Consider the following 23493-nt stretch of genomic DNA (forward strand, 5'->3'; position numbering starts at 1 on the left):
TTTTCAGATGAATATTTCCTCAGGAAGGATTAAAATTTCCTTCCCAAAGCTTGCTCTAAGTAAGTGGCTCCTGTAAGATTTTTTTTTTTTGAAAAGCTGTGAATCACAACAGAAAGATGCCTTCTCACTGATGTAGGGATGACATAGGTTTTCTCACCCCAGAGGGTGCCTTTGTTTTCATTCCATTGACATTCTATATGGTGACCAAAATAGATGCAATCAACAAGAGCGCTAAATAACAAATGACTAAATTTTGCATCCTCCGGTGCTACAGGACCTCTTAATTATATCCTTTTGGGGTCTTACAACATGGGAGAATCTTTCTTTGAGGGATCCCGCGTTTCTACCTGCCTGGGAGGATTGGGTAAGGGGAGGCTTCCTTGCATTCTGTTGCCAGCAGGAGGTAAGAGACTTGTGAGATCAAAGGGCAAAGGTAAGATGACACTGGATGGCTTCTCTGTGGACAAAGATTGAAGGGTGTGAAGATAGCGAAGTTGGACAGCTGCTGGGCTGCCCGATAGTATCTCAGCCGCCATCCTCAGGGATTCCGAGGCAGCCTTCTCCCCTTCAGCAGCAATCATCTAGGGGACAGAGCAGGCACCACGTAAGCAGACATTCCTTCATTCTCATTTTCAAGATTTGCCAGGGAGTCAGTCACTGTGACCTCTCTCACATCTCTCGTCCTGACTCTATCAAGCAGGGAATTCTTAGACCGGTGGTGAGACTGTCCTAGGTGTCCGAGTCTATATTATGCCCTGGCTGAAAGAACCTGGGAGTGGGTGTGGAGGCAGAAGCAAAGGGCATGAGCGCTCAGTATTGGCTTACCCTCACTTTGGCCTGTCTTCGAGCCTCTGCTTCCACAGCCAGTGACTGCTGGAGGCCTGTGGGCAGTCGCACATCTTTACTGCAAAAGAACAAGAAACAGTGGCCTTGAAGCAGGAGGGCAGGGACTTCTGGGTAACTTTTTTCTTTTTTTTCTTTTTTTTTTTTTTTGATGCAGAACTGCAAAGAGTAGCTCTAGGAAGGATCTATGACAGAAAAATAGTCAACCCTCTGGTCTCACTGCTACTGCTTAGTACAGGTCTTCATTACCACTGGCTTTTTTTTTCCTTTCAATTTTGGAAAACTGGGACGGCACATTATTATTCCCAGTTTAGTTCATTGCCAATGGCTTGGCTTTATTGAAGTTCATTTTAAAATGGCAGCTTTATGCCTGGAGACTTTTGCCTGAATGCTTTGTATTTTATTACAAGGCTTTTTATTAATCCTGAACTCCCTGAAACAAAGGTAATCACAGAATCCTAGATCCAGGACCTGAAGGGACCTCACTGGCCATCTAGGCCAACGTCTTCATTTCTCAGATGAAGAAACTGAGGCCCAGAGAAACAAAGTCACTTGTCCAAGACCACACACGTAGTGTCAAAGGCAGGATTTGAATCCAAGTCCTGGGATTGCAAAGTCAATGTCTCACCCTTCTTTTTAACATTATTTTAATAGAATATGGGCTGGTGTAATAACCTTGAGATTAGCATTTTGTTGTTGTTGCTTACTTATAATATTGGCTTTAATTGTTTTGTACATTGTTGCTGATATGATTATTGTTCTATTGTTACACTGTTATGAGGGGATTATAATAGTTCACACCCAGAATATTTGATAGTTGACAATGTGCTTTCCTTACACCACTTCTGGGAGGCAGACAAATTATCTTGAATTTAATCTTCCTGAATGAGGAATTAAGAGAAATTTTGTGTTGTAACCTAAATTCTAAATCTGAAATCTAAACCATTTATGGTGATGATAACAAGGCTTGATACCTTGTAAATGGTTTCCTTCACAACAAACTCATAAAGCAGATAGTGCAAATGTTGGGATCCCCGTTTCACAGAAAAAGAAACTGAGGCTAGGAGAGGTAAAGAAAATTGCCCATTGTTACAGAGTTAATAAGTAGCTGTCTAAGATAGAAAACCTAAATTTCAGTGAATACAGAGAAACATGGAAAGATTGAGATGAACTCCTGCAAAGTGAAATAAGCAGACCCTCTCCCCGACCATCTATATACACAATGACTAAAACAATGCAAATACAGAGAACAAAAACTCTACAACAATTGAAAACAAGTGTTACAAAGTTACAAAGAACAAGCTTGGCCCCAAGAGACGTGAGAAGATATTTCCCTCCTCTGGCATGGAACATTACATGTAATGCTAATTTTTTTTGGTGTGTTGATTGATTTTCCTTATTTTTTCTGCTTTTTAAAAAAAATTCTTTGTTTTAAGGGACAGCTCTCTGGGAGGGGATGGTGAAGAGGTATAGGGAGAAGTCTAGATGATGTGAAAACAAAAAGTATAAATAAAAATTTATTTAAAAAAACTAAGTCTCCTGAGTCTAACCCCATCACTCTTTTCGCTAAGCCACAATATCTTCGGTGGTGAGACATGTACACAAATTACCGTAATAAATGTTAGAAAACGATTCCTTCATCTGCTGAAGCACAACCCTGATGCTTCCCTGTGGTGTGGAGTGGCCTAAACTTTTCAAAGATTTTTTTCAGCAGATAGCCTTCCCTGCCAACTAGATTCTACCAACCTGGACAGGCCCAGAAATGGATTGTCATCCCAAGCCAACCTACTTAAGCACAGAGAGGCTCATCACCAGAAGCCTGACCACAAGTAAGGCATGTTTGTGTATACGTGTCTAAGTACACATAGACATATATATGTGTGCTTGTGTGTGTATTTGGTTATAGCAATTCAGAAACCTTGTATTTGGTTATAGCAATTCAGAAACCTATCTCTTAAGTCCTGGAGTGGCTGTGAGGTCCCTGGAGGGAAAAGGCACATTGATGAAAACACAAATCAGCGTCCAGCTCCTAGGGACAGATGGACAAGAACAAAAACAGTCGCTATGGCCACCGAGCTTACACTCTACTGCGAGGAAATGGTCCATGTTGTCATTGGTGTGAGTCTCCAAAAGTCTGAATCACTTCTGTGTCATCAGATAGAGAGAAGAATGAGGCAACTGAGCCTCATTAAGGTAGCTTAACAGTAGGAAATGGGGGAGTTCAATCATAGGGAGAGGTATATATATCCTCTGAGAAACAGAGAAATGAGGTCAGTTAAACAGTGAAAAATTTTAGTTTTTTATTTAACTGATGTGTGTGTATCACTTTAAAGTTTGCCAAACTTTATGTACACTGAAATACTTTATTTAAAATGAAAACATGGATCGTTTGTCACAACAAACTTATAAATTAGGCATTGCAGCACTATTCTCCCTATTTCACAGATGAAGAAACTGCAGTATAGAGGGATTCAGTGACAATCCTATTGTCCCCTAGGCAGTAAACGTCAGATTCATGAGCTGAACCCAGATCATCCTGACTTGAGTCTTGCCCCCTGCCTGCTGTCATGCCGCTTCTCTTTGGCACTCACACTGCAGGTGAGAAGAGAGTAGAAGTGGAGGGACCAGCTAGAAAGCTGTTAAAATGGTCTGGGTGATGGGGGATGATGATCTAGAAGAGTATGGCAGTGTGAGCGGGGAAGAGAAAGATAGGAGAGATGCTGAGTACATGTGGGAGCTAAAGAAGACAAAAGAGTTCAAGGTGATTCCAGTGTTTCCAACCAGGGTGACTGGTGTCATCAACAAAAATAACAAGGTTTGGAAGAGAGGGAAATCTTAGAGGGAAGTTGGTGATTTTTCTTTGAGGTGCTCAGAGGACATGCAACAGATAACTAGAAATACAGAGTAGAGGTCAGGGCTGGAAATGACACTGGGAGTCATCTGCAAAGAGATCATTGAATCCATGGGAATGGATGAGGTTGCCAAAGGAGAAAGAAGAGATAAGGTGCCAGGACAGACTCTTGGTGAACAACCATACTTGGGAAGTGGGAGGACAAAGAGGAACCGTTAGGGAGAATGGGAAGGCATGTTCAAGAGGTAGGCTACTCGGAGGAGAACAGTGTCATGGAAGCCAAAGTAGAAGACATTATTAAGAAGGAGTAGGAAGAGAGGCAATGTGGTAGAGTGGATTGAGATACAATTGGGAAGATCTAGATTCAAGTTCCAACCCTGCCATGTTCTTCCTTAACTCTCCAAGGCTATGAGTTGTAGAATGACTGCTGATCTGGATTGTTGGAGAGAGTTTTCTTACCCAGAGATTCCTATACCAATAAATTAGTACGTCTCCCCCTTACCAAAAATAAAGACGGGAGGAGGAAGGTGGTAAATAGTGTCAAGTATGACAGAAAGGTGAAAGAGAATGAGGACAGAGAAGAGGTCACTGGATTTGACAATAGTGTTAACACTATTGATGTTGATTTTATTTGTTGTTTTTCTTTTTGGTTCATTTCCTACCTACATTTCTGTTCTCTCCACTTTGATTCCCCAGCGACATGTGATTGCATCCAAAGCCACCTGTGGAGAGCAGAGTCTAAGGTCAACAAAAACTTCCTTCCTGGAGCTACCACAGAGGAGCAGAATTTCAAACATGAAAAGGACCTTCCAAGGTCATCTAGTCCACTTATGTACTAGATGTCCTTTTGGATATTCCAGGAAAAAAAAGTATCTTTCCCTTAAAAGAAAATTGGAAGTCAGTCAAAGATAGGAGAGTAGAATGCTTACTTGTTCATTCAATACTATCATTTACTTGATTGTGTTGCCAGAGAAATCAGCATCTTTTCCCCTTGAAGGAGCACTAAAGAAGGCTTCAGTTTTTATCAATCATCTTTACCTCTTTCCCACTTAGTTTTTCCTATAATTGGCACTATGGATAGGGTTGTTGGTTGGTTGGTCTTACAGCTCTTGCAATGGATATAAAAATGACTGAGTTTCTTCTGCCTGATGAATTGGACACTGGTCCTGTGTGCCATGAAGAACAGAAAAGATTTTCATGCATGTGGACCTGGGCCATCACCTTTTTCTCTGACCCCCTTTTGGCATCTACATTCCAGATTTTATTGGCTAAATTTTCAGAAAGGATTCCTGTTACTAGCTCCAAGTGAGTACCACCTTTGGAATTTGATAATGTCATAATGTCTCATGATTTTGTATTCCTTTTATTTATGAAGCATATATCCAGCACTAACTATGTGCCAGTACCGTGGTAGCTAGATTGATTCCTCAGAGTCCCATTTCCTAATCTATTCATGTCCTCTTCCCCACCTTTGCTCTCCCTACTTTCTCTGTATTCAATCAATCAATTGATAAATGCTTATCAACACTTTGCAAACTCAGCTTCTTTTTTATTCCCTGCATCTCTTCATTCCTATATTTCTTCTATCATTTCTTTTTCTTTTTTTCTCCACCTTCTAACACCCTTTCTCCTTATTCATTTTCATCTTTCCTTTTTCCATTTAGGTTCTAGCCCTTCCTAACTAGTCATGTCCCCTTGGGAAACTCATGTTCCCTTCCCAGATCTGTTTTCTTATCTATAAATAATAGGGTTAAACTAGGTGATACCTGAGCTCTCTTCTAGCTTTAAAAATTCTGATGTCTTAAGAGTAGTTAAATTGTAGATCCAGTGCTGGAAGGGGCCTTAGAGGTCTCTTAATCCAACCCCCTTATTTTACATATAAAGAAACTAAGGCACAGAGGGGTTACATGACTTAGGATCATCACAGTCTCAGACATGTAGGGTTGCAAAGGATGCTACCTAGTTCAATCTCTTCCTTTTAGAAATAAGGAAACTGAGGCCCAGAAAGATTAAATAACTTGCCTAAGGTAACATGGACAATAAATAACAGACTAGGGATTTAATTTTAGGTCCTCTGACTCTAGGTCTAGTACTTTTGAAAATAAAGCATTGTAGAAAGAAAGGCAAATTTGTTTCATTTTCTATCTGTTTGGTGTCTTGCCATTTTTGTTTGTGAATAAGCATTTATATAGCACCTACTAAGTGCTAGGCATTGTGCTAAGCACTTTTGCAAATATTTATCTCATTTAAATACTAAGTTTCTGTAAACTCTTTGTTTCTACTTTTTTTTCCCTATTTTACGAGGCACTACTGCTCATAAATTTCTTCCATCCTCCTCTATAAATGTTTTACAAATGAAATTACAATTTCCAAAGGGAAACACACACAATAGGAGCTATGGCAAATCATCAGCACTGCAGGGACAGAGTGCTTCAGGGTACTGAACCAGAGAATGCAAGGAAATCCACCCCAACAACTGTATTTGTTTGCCTCTTCAAAGAGAAACCTGCAAGCCATCCTCTTTTTAGTTGTAACTTCCTTTGGTCTTCTGATTTTGTTTATCTTGAGAATATCAATATTGATATGATTTGCTTTTCCAGTGGCAGGTCAAGTCATAGTTCATTAAACCAAGACCTGACATTTAGCATACTTACAGTTCAGTCAATGTCAATTGGATGGTCTAAAAACTACGGGATAATTAATAAATATACTTAGCACCATTTTATACCATGCCACCATTATCACCGGGGAGAGAACAATAGTCACATGGAGCTTCAGACCCTCTTATATTTTTCTTTGTTTCTTAGGTTGTTGTGGCCAAAGTCTTTCCATACTTAGCTTAGTGGTGCTTGGGCAACAGATTTAGTTTTTCACCAAGACTATACTTTCCATCATGGTAGAATCTTCCAGAGGATGGATAGCCTTTCTCTATAATTCTCTAGTTACTCATGAAAAAAAATGGGATTGAGCTTAAAAGTGTATCCAATGTACATTTTTTAGGAGACCTACTTAAACATTTACCAGCCCACCCCTCACTAAATGTCTCTTCAGATCGAAATGTCTTGACCAAAAAAAGAGTAGCTCTTAAAAGAAAAAAAGTCTTCAGTTAATAATTGCTTCCATGTAATTGTTCTAAGTAAACGTTTGTTGATTTCCCTTTTGAACACATAAATATGTTAGCTTTCAGATGGTCAGTCCATGATAAGCAGGCCTAAGGGCAGGAACAATGGGGTCCAGGAAGCCTCTATGTTCTGTGACCATCCTTCTCCCCCTCTTAATCAAACCTTTTCAGATTAGTCTGTAGCTAACTCTCCTCCACGGCTGCTGCTCCCAGCAGCCTCTCCATCATGCACCAAGGCCCTCAACTTCCTCTTTCCACTCACAGATAGACAAGGGACCAGTGGGGATCTTGCCAAAGATTCCTGTTCTCTCAGGAACACAAAAGACAAGATCAAGTTCCTTTAGATCAGTGGCTATGGTGCTGACCCAAAGGAAAACCCACTCACACAGTGTAGCTATTGCTACACCATAGGACCAGAGCTTTTCAGGGCAACAAGTGTAGTTTAGACGATGATAGGCAACTCCCTAGAGCACAAGATGCACAAAAGGAACAACAAGGATCATTATTTTTTACATTATACTTTGTAAAATGCCCATATTCTTAGTTCCAAAAATTCTACTTTCCATAACAATTAGGTAATAATTTTGCAATTAATTAAGTAAGTTATAGCAAAGGTTCAAAACCTCCAGTGGACACTAACACACGGGAGACAATTTTTCAATGCAGTGGGCACAATTTTTAAACCTTGCCTTGTCCCACCTGTTCCAAGTCCTGTACTAGCTTCCTGGCATTATAAACATACACAACCAGCCTGGGAAGAGGGTCACTCAGATCATCAGCACCAGAAAATTCCTGGTACTAGTTTACATAGCAGATGTCTGACTGCTTTCAGGCAGGGGTGAGGAGCTGATCTACAGTCTTGGCTACAACTGGGCTAGCTTACGGGGTTGTTTACAGTTATCCACATCTGTGTAAAGAGCAGTCAGCTACAAGGACCTCAGGCCTCAGTTAGTTCAGAGGTAAGGACTGTGATGGATTCAATGACTCAAATTCAATTTGGTGAGAAAGTTTATCAGATAACACAGATTATTAATACAGATAGCCCCAAATGCTAATAACAGATGAAACACTATTGTATTTTACACATTACTATTTTATGTTTCAGCCCTTTTAATTTTTTTGGTCTGGACCTGCAATTTTACTGATGTGGGGGAACTCTCAGTATAGAAATTCTCTTCACTGATGCAACTAGTCTGAATGTTAGCCTTAGTCAGTAGCTTGTGGAGGACTGAAAGGTTGAGTCATCTACCCGTGGTCACATAGTATGTGACAGAAGCAACGACTGAATCCAGGTCTTCCTGATTCCAAGGCCAGCTCTCTATCCCCTACTCTACACTGCTTCTCAGTGATTTCATCAAAAGGGAAAACTAAACAAATCAGTTTTCTTCCCTAGCAGCTTACATAAATACCTTGATGTCTTGGGCAATGCTTTTCCTCTCTAGGAGTATCTCAGTGAAGGAGCGATGGGCCAGGAGGCGCTTCATGGTGATTTGTACCAGCAACTGGACAACTCTGGACACTTGGGCAATGTTGCTTAGGAGTAGAGAAGCATTTTCCAACCTGTAGTAGCAGATGGCATCTATCTCCATTATGAGCATATCTTTTGTCACCACCTAAGCAGAAATCAGTTTCAATGACCAACTTTGTTTATTGATCCCCAAGGGAAGATCAAAGAGTTTTGAGAGGGAAAAGAAATTTTCTCGAGTAGAGTGAGGCAGAGCTGGGGAACAAAATGGAGGGTATATGTTTATGAATAATTCTACATGCAGAACATGCTTCTAAAAAGTGAGCATATTAGGGTTTGGTTTAGTTTGAGTAAATGAAATCATATTTTAATTGAGAAGGACATGCCGACAGCCTATCTGGGCCTCCACCCATCCACCCCCAATCAGGCTGTTTTTGTTTTATTTGTACCGTCATCCATTAGCACAGTGGCTGGCACATGTCAATTGGATGGTCTAAAAACTACGGGATAATTAATAAATATACTTAGCACCATTTTATACCATGCCACCATTATCACCGGGGAGAGAACAATAGTCACATGGAACTTCAGACCCTCTTATATTTTTCTTTGTTTCTTAGGTTGTTGTGGCCAAAGTCTTTCCATACTTAGCTTAGTGGTGCTTGGGCAACAGAGTAGGACTTAATAAATGCCTGGTGACTTTAACTCTTCCTTCTCCCTCACCCTCACTCTCACATCGAATGAATCAGTTTCCAAATCTTACTGATTCCATCTCCACAAACCCCCTCTGGCCAAGGGTCTCTGCCAAGACCTTAAAAGTTCATTCTAATTGCCTAATTTTTCAGATGAGGAATCTGAGTCCCAGAGAGATGAAGTAAATTGTGTGGAAAGCACTTTGCCATCCTTAAAGTACTCTATAAACACGAGTTGTTGTCATCAATCATAGTCACGGAAGTAGTAAGGGCCAGAGGTAGGACCTGCAACCGGATTATCTGACTCCTAATCCAGCATCCCGTCCACTACACCACCCTTATGTTGGATGAACAACCAAAAAGAATGCAAATTGGAGCAGTTTTTGAACTGCTTTTTCTCAAAGTTTCCAGCCAGATTTAAATATCAAATGATGATGAAAAAAAAGGCAGAGAATGCAAAATTGGCCACTTTCCTTACCTCATGGAAAGGAATCTCTAGGGTTTGGAGGCGAAGATCCACCTTGTGGTAGGTATCCAGGCAGGGCAGAAAGAAGAAAAGACCTAAGACAAGAATCAATCCTTTATTCAATCAGTCAACATGCATTTATTAAACGCCTACTACATGCTATGCAGTAGTAGAGATCTTGGTATAAATCCCACCACCAGCATTATCTGTGTGACCTTAGACAGGTATGTTACCCCCTCCCCCACCTCAATTTCTTAAACTGTAAGATGAGGTGGTTGGCTTTTAGGGTGCTGTCCAGCTCCGAATCCATGATCTTATGTGTTAGGTACCATGCTAGCTGCTGGAAATACAAAGACAAAAGTGAATCATTCTAGACTCTCTGCTGGAGGGACAGGGGATGGTGATGGGGAACACCTATCATAAGGGTTCACCCTGGAAGCCCTCTTTCGTCCCTCACTTTTCCATACAAGATGAAAGTTGGCTAAATGCAGGACTGTTTGTCCAGCTGTTGTTCTATACGGACTCTTGGATGCCTGTGTCTGAACTCATAGACGACAAACTTTGTGCACAGCAACTGTCTCCTCTGGAATTTCTTGAAATGTGGAAGGGATTTGGTGCTATCTGGGGTCAAAGGATGGTACTTTAATGGAGTTCTCTCTCTCTCATCTATGTGGTTATTAGTCCCCATAGCAACAACCATGATGCAGAGCACGTGATACAACATATGCATGCTCTCTCTACTCTGCATATATGTCATGTACGACTAGCTATTTACCCAGTGTTTCCCCCTTTTGATAGATGCTCCTTGAAGTCATGGACTATTTTTGCCATTCTTTGCAAACCCAACACCTGGGACAGTGTATAAGTACTTTATAGGTACTTATAGACTGCTCAATTAGTGCTTCTTAATTGAGACTTACCAGGTGTTTGCCAGGGCTTTAAAGGTATCCCAGACTACCCAGAGCTCTGTTCACTAACCCTCCTTGAGTCACACCAGGAAAGCTCTTTAAAAGTAGTTAATTCAACCAGCTACTATATGAACACAATTACAAAACACTTTTCACACAAAGTCAGATTTAAATAATTGGAAAAATATCAGTTGCCCATAAAAATGACAATTCTACCTAAATTAATTCAATTATTTAGCGCCATACCAAACTACCAAAAATTATTTTATGGAGCTAGAAAAAACAATAACAAAGTTCATCTGGAAGAACAAAAAGTCTAGAATATCAAGGGAACTAATGAAAAGAAATGCAAGGGAAGGTGGCCTAGCTGTACCAGATCTTAAATTGTATTACAAAACAGCAATAATCAAAACTACTTGGTACTGGCTAAGAAATAGAGTTGGTGGATCAGTGGAATAGGTTAGGTATGCAAGACACAACAATGACTATACTAATCTACTATTTGATAAATCCAAAGACTCCAGCTTCTGGGATAAGAAATCACTATTTAACAAAAACTGCTGGGAAAACTGGAAAAATGTATGACAGAAATCGGGCATAGACCAACAACTTCCACTCTATGCTAAGATAAAGTCAAAATGGGTACAGGATTTAGATATAAAGACTGATACTATAAGCAAATTAGAAGACCTTTCAGATCTCTGGAGAAGGGAAGAATTTATGACCAAACAAGAGATAGAGAACATTATGAAATGCAAAATGGATAATTTTGATTATATTAAATTGAAAAGTTTTTGCACAAACAAAGCCAATGCATCCAAGGTTAGGAGGGAAGCAGAAAACTGGGAAAGAATTTTTACAACCAGTGTCTCTGATAAAGGCCTCATTTCTAAAATATCTAGAGAACTGAGTCAAATTTATAAGAATACAAGTCACTCCCCAATTGATAAATGGTCAAAGGATATGAACAGGCAGTTTTTAGAGGAAGAAACTAAAAAGTTCTAAATCACTATTGATTAGAAAAATGCAAATCAAAATGACTCAGGTACTGCATCACACCTATCAGATTGTCTAACATGACAAAACAGGACTGTGATAAATGTTGGAGAGGATGTGGGAAAATTGGAACACTAATGCATTGTTGATGGAGTTGTGAAATGATCCAACCATTTTGGAGAACAATTGGAAACTATGCCCAAAGGGCTATAAAATTGTGCATATCCTTTGACCCAGCAATACCACTTCTAGGTCTGTATCCCAACGAGATCATAAAAATGGGAAAAGGACCCACGTGTATAAAAATATAGCAGCTCTTTTTGCGGTGGCAAAGAATTGGAAATTGAGGGGATACCCATCAACTGAGGAATGACTGAATAAGTTATGGTATATGAATGTAATGGAATACTATTGTTCCATAAGAAATGATGAGCAGGCAGACTTCAAAAACACCTGGAAAGACTTACATGAACTGATGCAGAGTGAAATGAGCAGAACCAGGAGAACATTGTACACAGTAACAGCCACATTATGGGATGACTGACTTTGATAGACTTGGCTCTTCACAGCAACGCAAGAATCTAAGACAACTCCAAAAGACTCATGGTGGAAATTGCTATCCACACCCAGAGAAAGAACTATGGAGTCTGAATGCACATGGAAGCAAACTATTTCCTCTCCTTTTCCTTTGTTGTTTTGTTGTATTGCTTGATTCTCGTGGTTCCTCCCATTAATTCTAATTGTTCTTTACATCATGACTAAAGAGAAAATATGCTTAATATAAATGTATAAGAAGAGCCTATATCAGATTGTATGCCATCTTGGAGGGTGGGGGAAAAGGAATGGGAGAAGGAGAAAATTTAAAACTCAAAATCTCATGGAAGTGAATGTTGAAAACTAAAAATAAATAAATTAATTATCAAGGGAAAAAATAAAAGCAGATAATCCTTATGCTAGAATCCAAATAGGTTGTACCTTAATTGTGCTGTAGTTCAGGTCAGACACTTCTTGATCTTGAAATGTTATTACTATGTTCCTGGCCTAAATGCCATTCTCAAGATCATACAGATTTAGAACTGGAAAGAATCTTAAAGATCATCTAATCAAATCCCATCAATTTACAGATGAGGAAACTGAAGCCCAGAAAGGGTGATTTATCTAAGATTTCTTATCTCCAAAAACAGCTCTCTTTCTACCATATCCCACTGTTCCTGTCCATTTTTTCTCAGCATAAAACCCTAACCCCAGATGAACTGTTAATTAATTTATGGAATTATGAAATGGGACAGGCATCCCTGGTTCTTTGGATACTCACTGGCAAAGACAATGATGGCAGCAGGAAGTGGGGCTGTAATCACACTTTTAATAATACACAGAGGGTATAGGGGTGAATAGCACAGAAAATACAGAGACAGGGGCAGCTAGGTGGCTCAGTGGATACAGCACCGACCCTGAAGTAAGGAGGACCTGAATTCAAATCTGTCCTCAGACCAAACACTTGACACTTACTAGCTGTGTGACCCTGGGCAAGTCACTTAACCCCAATTGCCTAAAAAAAAAAATACAGAGACAAACAACACAAAAGCAGGTGGGGAATAGAGACAAAGGCTTTATGTATAACATCTCATTGATCCTTGAAGCAACTCTGGGAGAGAGTTGCTGTTATTATCCCCATTTTACAGACTGGAACAAAAAGAGTATTCCTTACCAGGGCCTCTGGCTCTTCCTGGAAGAAGATGTCCCAGACGGAATATAATGACTCTCTCATACTCCCGCACTACCTGCAGGTGAAAAATTAAGATGTTCAGACCACCTTGGAAAGCGAAATGAAACCTTTTTGAAAAGGTTTTGTAATTTGCATGTGACCCTTGGTGACATAAAATTTCTTGTTTTAAATCAAAGAAAGAGATCATTCCATCCATACTGATGGTTAAAACAGTCATAGAAACAATCTTCCGTAGAGGAAAAATCTTTTCCACATTTATACAGTGTTTTGAGGTTTGCAGAATTCTTTTCTTACAACAACCCTGCAAGTGGGCTTATTATTAGCCCCATTATACAGAGGATGAAACTGAGGCTCAGACAAGTTAAATGACTTATAGGAATGGAACCTGGGTCTCTGGCACCAGTATCAGAGTTCATATCATAACAAAGAACCTTCAGAGTCTTCAGAAACCGATGGAAAACTGATTTAGCCTTAATATGATTCTGTTCATGGATAAAATTCCAAATAAGAAGTCTTAGTTATTCAAAACCTTTGCAAATCATAAATAAGATTTTTAATATTTTGGTCTGCAATGGATTGACCATCACTTCTGCTGATTTATATGTTTCTCCTGACCTATTAAATGGACAGAGGACAAACAAGATCAAAGGATCTAGACCTAAAGCTGGAGGAGACCTCAAAGGCCAGCTAGTTCAAGATCCCATTTTACAGATGAGAAAACTGAGGCCCAGGGATATGAAATGATTTGTCCAAAGTTACACAGGCAGTAAATATCAGAGGTGGAATTTTAACTCAGGACCTTCGATTCCAGAGCTGGTATTGTTTCTACTGTACCACAATATGCCGCCCCCTACTTAAATACAATATGTGATATTTTTTTCTAAAGAGCAATTAACTTTCTAGGTTATCTCAAAAGGAAATTTAATTATATGAATTTCAGTTCATACTTCTTGTGGAGAGCTGTGAGCAGAGTGCTCAAAACCTGGAAGTTCTGACATTTTTTCTAATCAGTTGAGTTTTCATTTGAATGGAAGGAACACAAAATATGAGGGAATAAACTATACAGAATTGTCCTAGGAATCCACACATTTATCTAGGCAGATGCAGTAACTGATATCAGCACCCTTGTGGGAGAGGGGGTAACTAGCTAGATCTCCTTTGTCACCCTCTATCAGACCCTGCCCTTTGGCACCGTGCATTGTAAATCTTGTTCTATCACTCATAGTATCCTACAATAAATGAGCTTAATTTACATCTTCACCGGGGAAATGACCCTGATCAGAGCTGTGCCTAGCAATTTTGATGCCTAAAGCAAACACCACAGTCTGTGCTTGGAGTAAAGTGGCTGTGGGAATGGGAGAAGACCTTAGAAGAGATGAATGGTGGAAGGAGCCATGGTGGGATTTGGCCAGGGAAGAGCACCCTTATGCTGGAGCCACAGGAAGAAGGGATCTTTCCTTCGTTCAACTAATAAATTCCTTGGGAGTAGAGGTTATTTCATTGTATCCCCAGACCCTAGCAGAGTGCTTGACACATAGTAGGAGCTTAACAAATACTTGCTCATTTATTGATTGTTAACTGGGTACTAAGCTCAATTGTTTCTATTTGATGAAGTACAACTGCTCTCAATGTCTAATCTTCTCTCAAATCCATAGTTACAGTTGAGAGCAATGCAAATCTACCTTTACTAATTATAAGTTGGGAAAATGTAGTTCAGGATCCATAAATTGGTAGATTTCAACAAGGCACACCGGGAAGAGCACTAGACAGAAGACATAGAGTTTGGGTTCAAATCTTGCCTTTCCTACTTATTATCTTCATGGCCTTGGGCAAACCTTTTTCACTCCTTCAGGCCTGAGCCACGTCTTCTAAAATGAGGGAGTTGAATTAGTGGGATAAACCAAATCTTTTCCAGCTCTGAATTCTTTGATCTTATGATCGTCAAAAGCCACTCAGATATAAAGCTTTTCTTGGACAATTCAATTCAATTAAACAAACATTTACTAACCAAGTGCAAGATAGTGGAGATGAGATGACAACAAAAGGAGAGTCCTTTCCCTGAGGTGGTCCGGCTGTGTCTTGTTCACCTTTGTACACTTCCTAGGCCCCTAGAACAGTGCCATGCACACACACAGGAACAGAGTAAATCTTCCACCACTATTTGTTGACTACATGGGTCTGCTTCTTGGAAGATGACCCAGCCATCTATTTAGTCCCTGTTTCATTCCATCCATTCAGTTCTTTTTGCTCTCCAACTTTGTTCTCTCACTTGCCTGTGCTGGAAGTAGAAAACCACTTGTGTGACTCCAATTCCTGGTCCCTGTCTATCCACTTCACAAGCTGGTTCTCCTTCTGTTCTATGTGATTGACTCCACTCTGCTCCCCATCCTTCTTGAACTTGAATGGGCCAGTGTTAGAATCTAGAAGCTCTTAAAGGTTTAAGGACACCTCTGATGAATGTAGGAGCCACTAGGTGACACAGTGGATAAAGTACTGGGTCTGGAGTAAGGAAGAGCCCTCCCTGAGTTCAAATCTAGCCTCAGACATTTACTATCTACGTGACCTGGGTAAGTCACTTAACCTTGTCTGCCTCAGTTTCCTCATCTGTCAAATGAGCTGGAGAAGAAAATGTCAAACCACCCCAATCTTTTTTGCCAAGAAAACCCCAAAGGGATCATGAAGAGTCAGACACTACTGAAAAATGACTAAACAACTGACAAATGTAGGGTTTCCTACATCTAAAAAATGAAATGACTGGATTAGATGATCTCTAAGGTACTTTGCACTGAGAGGCACTCTGATGTTACTTAAAGAGTTTTGGTCTTGGAGTAAAAGCTTTTTGTTCAAATTCCAGCTTTACCACTACCAGCCATGTAATTCTGGGCCAATCCCTTAATTTCTTTGGGCCTCAGTTTCCTCTTCTGTAGAATGGGGGGAAGGGGAGAATGATCCTATAATACCTATCATGCAGGGTTTATTATGATAAAGTCACTTTATAAAATCTTATTATCACAACATTTTTATTATTAGTGCTATATTAAATCTCTTATTATTACAACCCTAAAGTAGTTGAATTCAGCCACCACTCCCACCAGCTGTGTCATGTGGTTTTGAAATGTTCTTGGAATTACGCTTTCAGGCAATCTGCATGAATGTCATACATGTGGATGGATGGACACAATGGCAGTAATAGACCCCGTGTGCAATACACCTGAAAATTATTTCAAAGACCTAAGTGTGTCAGGAAGGCACCTCGGCAGAATGAATGAAGAGTCAGCCTTAAAGTCAGAGAGATATCGCTTCAAGTCCTCTGATGCGTACTAGATGACAATGGGCCAGTGTTCTAACCTCTTAATGTCTCCTGGAAAATCTTGAAGATCCTAAAAGATTACAGAAGACTCGCTGATTTACCTCAGTAGAAGGGGCTTCCACACCAGGACTTTGCTACAAATAATGGGTCTGGACCTGAACAAAAAGGATGCTACCTGACTACTCCCTTTGACAAGTAACAATATATTTGCATAAGTTATGACATCTTTGGTTAAGTATACATGGGACTACACACAAAACAGAGTGATTCGGTGAACTAAGAAAGAAATCCTTCAGTTTTTTCTCATGAAAATGCCAATCCTGTGTTACATGGTGGGAAGCAAAAACACAGAAGTCAAATTCATATAGGCAAATAAAGCAGAAGCCTCCACAGTTTAAGCCTCTATATACAGCATTTTCTTCTTGGACTGGGTCAGTTACCACTTATGTCAGACGATCAATGTGCCTGCTCATCCCTCATTTAGTTACTCAGCATTTTCATGTGAAAGATAACTTGAGAGACTGCTAGTTATAATCTAATGTCTTACTGATTTACAAGATAATACAAATTATTTTTTATTATTTTTAAAGTTTTTAATAGACATATAGATTTAGGCTGTCCCCTGCCAGAGTATAAGCTCCTTGAGGGGAAGGACTATTTCATTTTTGCCTTTGAATCCCCAGTCCCTAGCAGAATGCCTGGCACACATAATAAATGCTTGTTGATTGACTGAAGTTGGTGACTAACTCTCAAGGTCAGTGACCCAGAGAGAGATATCAAGAAATGACTTTGTCAGGTCCTTATGCAGTCTCACCTTTATGCAGAACCAAATAGAGAGGGGGAAAGTTGCCATGATGAACAGCAGGGATAAGATGATGAGAAGCCACTCACAGATTCCTAGATGAGATGATTTTATACCTTTTGAAAAAGAAAAAGAAAATACATATAAAGATTTGCAATACTAGCTGGCTAACAGTTAGTGGGCTGACCTCACAGTGAAAACGGCACTAGGCAGGGGACAAAATAAACTAGCTAGGAATATAAAGTGCTGGAGAGACAGAACTTGAGTTAACATGGATCTGTCTCTTAGGGTATAGTCTGAAAGGGGAGGCATGGAGAGACATTTATCCAAATAATTACAGGAGTTGATGATCTCTAGGGTGCATTCCACTAGTGGAAAGCAGTGTGGTATAAAGAACAGAGCTTGAAGTTCAAGTTCAGAAATTTAGGGTTTCTCAGAGTGTTCCCAAGCCTTTTATAAAATAAGGTGATTTGACTAGATGATCTTGAAGGTACCTCCCACAGAAACATACCATGATATAATGGAAAGAATACTGGCATTACAGTAAGAGATGGGTTCATATTCCAGCTTTACCCATACTAAGACCCATAACCTCTGGACCAATTGCTTGACTTCTCTGAGCTTCAGTTTCCTCATCTATAAAATGGGGATAATATGCACACAGGGGTATTGCATAGAAAGCACTCTATAAAACAGCAAAGTGCTATATAAATTCAAATTATATAAATACATACTTATATATTACACAAATAATGCCATTTAGATATAAATTCAACTCCAATGAAGTTGAATTTAGCTTCCTAGGTTGTCATTTTGCTTTTAAAATGTATATGAACATTATGCTTTTCAGAGAGGCTGTATGCATAGTCAGAGGACTTGGGTTCAAATCCTGCTTCTATTACTATCTTTGTGACTCTCAGTGAGTCCCTTGACTTCCTTGGACTTCCTCGGACTTCCTCATCTATCAAATAAGAGAGTTGGATTAGATAACCTCGAAGGTCTCTCCTAGCTCCGGCTCTATGGTCTTATGCTGCAGAAGAGAGGGACATAAGGACAAAGGACAGCTCCATGTAAACACACAATGAGAAATGTGAGAAGGGACTGGTTTTTCATAGTTGGGGAGGGGAAAGCACAGAGCAGGAGGTGCCTTTTGACAGAAAGACAGATGGAGAAAGCTCATGGTGGTACATCTAGGTACAAGGGGCAGCATGAGTGAAAGGCCAAGAAGCTGAGAGAAGGCAGGACAAAAGATGGAGGATGGAGAATTTTCCAGTTTGGTTAGAACATGGAGGACATTAAAGAGACTAGTGTGAGATTAAATGGAAAAGTTACATTGAAAACAGACAAATGGTTGGATCCCAAGCTGAAGACAAATTTTATCAAGTTCACCATTTTTTCTTAGGCTGGATTTTTTGACTATCATAACAAGGGACATATTCACCCTGAGAAGTTTCATTAGTTTTGCTTCCCCTTTCCCTACATTTACTACAGGGAAACTTAGGGTTCCTCTAATGTTTTAGTGGCCTTAAAACTTAAAACTGTTCTAAGACTTTTGGGACACCTTATACTTACCCCAAAGTGATCACTTCACTGAAACCCAACACAAGAAACAACAAATAAACAAGAGGAAACCAAACTAAAGTTGGAGAACACATGATTTTTTGGAAAAAGCATTTGAACATGAAAGTTATTTTCCAAACTCTGAGCCAGTTTTATCTCAACATACTAAAGTCCAGAAATATCACTTCTTAAGCTTTTTGGTCTCGGGACCCCTTTACACATTTAAAAATGATTGAGGACCCCAAAGAATTTTTGTTTATGTGGGTTATATCTATCTATATTTACTTTATCAGAAATGAAAACGTCAGTATTATTATGAAAACAACAATGACCTCTAGATCCCCTGCAAAGGTCTTAGGACCACACTTTAAGAACTATTGGTCTAGAATCAGATTTCTCATATCTATTTTGAGGTCTCATTCTGGCATGGAGTTCTCAGGATCTTGGAAGCTATGAAACTATGTCAGCAAAAGACAGGTTCTGACAAGTCTTAACAAGATGCTTTATGTATAGGCTCAGGGATGGCCTATTGTCTAAGGACCAGCTATAGAAATGAAGAGAGTCCCTTTGTCAGAAGATTTATCATCAGATAAATCTCTCTCACTCTCTCTCTCTCTCTCTCTCTCTCAAATCCATGAGTTCCCTATTTAATGAAAACATGGGTCATTTTAAGTTTTGAAGAGATAAAAATGGAATTGCTGAATGTCAGAGCTCAAAAATTTCCTTAAAGATAATTTGAGCTCCCCAACCTTTGTGAAATCAGGATTCATTTTTATTTTTTAGAGGCTCCAAGATCCCAGAGAGGTAGCATAATGGATAAAGACCTAGTCTCAAAATCAAGCAGTTCTGTATTGCTGTATTCAAGTATTGCTTCTAATACATACTGGCCACACACCCCAAGCAACTCAGATTCTGAGTTGTTCCTGGGGTTTTATTATGATAGTCTGAGGAAGCTCTCTCCCTCTACCAATGCTGACCAGGAACTGCTTAGGAACTGATAGTTTTAGAAAGTTACTTGGAGACACAGAAAGATTTAAGAACTTGACCAGGGTCATGTAGCACGTGTATGTCAGAGGCAAGGATTTGAACCCAGGTCTTCCTCATTCCAGACTAACTCTTCAGCAACTATTACAGTCTGCCTCTCACACTACTAAATAACTATGCTTCCCTTATTGTGTTTTTTATTATGTAGTCTATTTTTATTTTTTATTATGTAGTCTATTTTTAAAAAATACCTTCTGAGTTAGAAAGTTTTGTCAAGAAGTAATTCTAATGGCCCTTTAAAAATAATAACTGACATTTGTAGTCTTTGAAGTTTGCAAAACACTTTATCTCTTTTTTTCTTTTAATGTATTTTATTTTTCTCCAGTTACATGTTAAAACAATTTACATTATCTCTTTTGATCATTACAACAACCTTTCAGGTAACTGCTATTTTTACATCCATTTACAGATGAGGCAAGTGAAGCTGACTTGCCTATCTAGAGTCACAAAGTAAGTATCAAAGCTATCTTTGAAGCTATATTTGAAAGCTATATTTGAAGTCAGGTCTCTCCTGGCTCCTTAGGGCAGCGTACTTTCTGAAAAATGCTAATACCACAAAAAGCCCTGTTGTTGGTAATTCATTACTTCCCTTCTCTTTTGCTTATTATATATATAATATATTATTATTATATAAATCTTTTGCTAATTAGAACCTCTGCCTTAAAGAGTTGGACATAATGATTTTGTATTATGTTAAAGCCTTCCCTGTCACTTAGACTATGCTTCAACCTTTCCTATGCCTATTTCCCATGTTCCTTGCCCCCTCCCTCTGATTCCTAGCTGTGGTTGTTTTTTTTAAAATCCCTTAAATTTACACTTATGTAGTTTTACTCTTCTTTCATTTAGATGGTAAGAGTCTTAAGGGAGCTAGAAAATTGTCTCTAGATCATTTTTTGAATCTCTCTGGTAGCCTAGAAGAATGATCTGCACATAGTGGCTGCTTTATCAATGCTAAGGACTACCTGTTATCCCTTTATAGAGAAATGGAGGAATACAACTCTCCCTTTCCTTCCTCCACTTCTCACCATTTTCATACAGTACCTTCATCCTGTTGTTCACTTTCCAACAGTGCCATCACTTCAGTTTCGTCTTCCAAGGAGCCCATGACATCATCTACATCCACTATGGTGGAAGTCTGGATTCTGTTATCTGCTTCTAGGGTAGTTCCACCTTCCTTGTCCTCCTTTCCTTTCCTCCTCTTAGAATCCTGCTTCTCCTGTCCAGCATTTTGGCTGCTACTGACTCTATCACCTTTCTCTGACTTTCCTCTTTCGTTCTTAGGTGGAGAATTTCTATTTCGCTTATGAGACTCCCTGGAAGAGCTTCGAGACCTCTTCTCCATCCTTAGATTGGGTTCTGCAATCAGAACTAAGCAATGGAGAGGTAGGTCCAAGAGGGCTCCAGGGTGTACAAATATATCCTCCCTTGCATAGCCATGTCATGTGACCGGGTGATGAATGTTATAGTAAAAAGGAGGAAGCTTCAACAAATACAGCCTTAGTTATTAGATCTGCTGGACAGTGAAATGGGACATCTGGGATTTAATAAATTTTTCTTGAACTGTTGTACTCTCAGGTCACAGAGCCTATAATCTAAAATACCATAATTTTTATGAGGTCAGCTTTATATTTCAGATTGTCCAAAACCTAAAAGAGAGGTAGCATGACACAGGGGAAAGAATTCTGGTCTCAGAATCAGGAAAATCCTGGGTTTGAATCCTGTCTCCTACATTTACAAGCTGGGTAATCACAGGCACATATCTGAGCCTCACTTTCCTCATCTATAATGAGTATAGTAACTACATCACAAGGCTGTTGAGAGGATCAAAAAAAAAGATGCATAGAAATGTTTTGTGAATTTTTAAAAACCTATGTAGCACCCCCTCTGAGGCTATTCCCTCAACCAGTCACTCATACTAATGAGTTGGGGTCCACAGAAGGTATAGCTGACTACTCAGAGCCTTAGCCTTCCCACTGCAGGGCTTGGGAAGAAAGAAAATGTAAAAGACTTAATCAATGTTTATGCTTGAGTTTAGTATTTGAGTTTATGTTTGAAGTTAGTAAGACTCAGTGCTGAGTTGGCCCTTTCGGTTTCTTGATGATTTACCTAATTTCACTGCTAGGTAAACATGTGAGGGGAGTGTAAAGAAACTTTTGTTTGCTCTTAGATTCTTGTCTAATTAGAACTGTGAGTCATTCTCTTGTGGAAAATATTGCATTCACATATTTTTGAACTCCTCGCTTTGTACTTATTTTTATTTCTTGATATTTTGCCATCCTTACGAGTTAAGTAAATTGGAGAATGGATAGGCCAATTTAAATGCTAATGTTCACTTCTGACATGATCCAAAATTAAGAAAACTCTCTTATCTTTGTATATCCTTTTTTTCCTGTGTGTACAGGACACATAATTAATTCTTGGCATTTAATCTCAATAAGTTCTTGGACTGGCTGGAACTGGACCAGCCCTTAGCAACACCGAAGGCAAGAAGGGGAGGAGGCACTGAAGAGTCCAACTCCCTCCGTTTTACAAATGAGGAATCTGAAGGCCAGAAACATTCTGCAGCTTGCCCAAAATCTCTCTTTCTTTCTGTCTCTCTTTCACCTATACAGGTTCTAAGAGCAAAACTAAGATTTGAATTTAAGGTCCACTAACTCCAAATCCAATATTTGTTCTATTTTGCCAAAGTCACACAGTCAGCCTAATTCCACTACAAATTCAAATGATCTAATCTGAGCCGGATCCTTCCCACTCTTCGATAGTCCTTTCATTCAGTGTTGATTCCCATTGTCCATAAAGCTCCCCCAGACCCATGTCCCTTTTGCTCCCTGCAAGGTTCATTTCACTGATGTTGAAGTTAGCATCATCTTCTTCATCCCCCCTCCTCCACACTTCAAAACTTCTCTCTTTACCCATTCTCTCCTTTTCAGAAGTCTCAGAGGAGGTGGTGGCTTTCCATGCCAAGGCTAATTCCTCCATTTGTGACTCTGATCCTAGGAAGCTTGCCCCACAGGTCACATCCTCTCTCTCGTCTTTTGTCCCTCAGAGTCTACTGCTTTCTTCCTAACAATGTTTATACATGCTCAAGTGTGAGGGACTGTCTGATGTTGGCTACTGCCAAGTGGAGGTTGTGGCAAGATGGAGTAGGAACAAGATATTAGGAAGTAACCGGAGCTCATGCTCCCGAGGCAGTGGGCAGTGCCACGTGGAGCTGTGATAAGCTGGAGAAGGAACAGGATACAAGGAAGTAGCTGGAGCACGTGCTCCTGAGGCAGGGGGCTGTGCCACATGGGAGTGGGACGGCAGAGAACGAGCTCCTTTGTCTAGTCCTCTTCCCTAGGGGCAATGTTAACCCCAGACGTCTCCTTCCTGACTTCCTGGGTCACGTACTTTCCCTTTGTGTAGCACTGACCCCAGACGCCTCCTCCCGGTATCTGGGCCTGACTTCCTGGGTCACGTACTCTCCCTTTGTCTATGCACTAATCCCAGATGTCTCCTTCCTGTATCCGGTCCTAGCCTCCTGCGTCACTTCCTCTCCCTTGGTGCGCTAAACCCAGACATCCCCTTCCGGGTATCCGATCCTACAATCAATGACTAGTAGGCGGGCTGAGGAGGAGGGGCTAAGTAGGTACTTAAGGAACAGTAGAGATTGGAGCTCTCTCTCTTGCTCCTGCTCTCTTGCTCTGGCCTTCCTGCTTGGCCTTGCTGT

General features: G+C 40.0%; 1 protein-coding gene across 2 annotated transcripts; it reads right to left on the reverse strand.

Annotated features, from left to right (window-relative positions):
- Positions 1 to 302: 302 nt before the first annotated feature.
- NPHS2 (NPHS2, podocin) lies at positions 303 to 21141 on the reverse strand. Of its 2 annotated transcripts, XM_027868658.1 has the most exons (8): positions 20826 to 21141; positions 17193 to 17296; positions 13051 to 13123; positions 9451 to 9533; positions 8225 to 8428; positions 4361 to 4416; positions 826 to 904; positions 303 to 581 (listed from the first exon to the last, which is right to left on the reverse strand). In XM_027868658.1, exons 1-8 carry the CDS (start codon positions 21124 to 21126, stop codon positions 303 to 305), a joined length of 1179 nt encoding a protein of 392 aa, XP_027724459.1. In that variant the 5' UTR covers positions 21127 to 21141. The 2 variants fall into 2 exon arrangements, with proteins under 2 accessions (XP_027724459.1, XP_027724460.1); XM_027868659.1 differs by lacking the exon at positions 8225 to 8428 and having other exon boundaries at positions 20826 to 21126.
- Between the last annotated feature and the right edge of the window lie 2352 nt (positions 21142 to 23493).

Source organism: Vombatus ursinus, unplaced genomic scaffold, assembly GCF_900497805.2.
Source record: "Vombatus ursinus unplaced genomic scaffold, bare-nosed wombat genome assembly UNPS02014789.1, whole genome shotgun sequence".
Taxonomy (NCBI): domain Eukaryota; kingdom Metazoa; phylum Chordata; class Mammalia; order Diprotodontia; family Vombatidae; genus Vombatus; species Vombatus ursinus.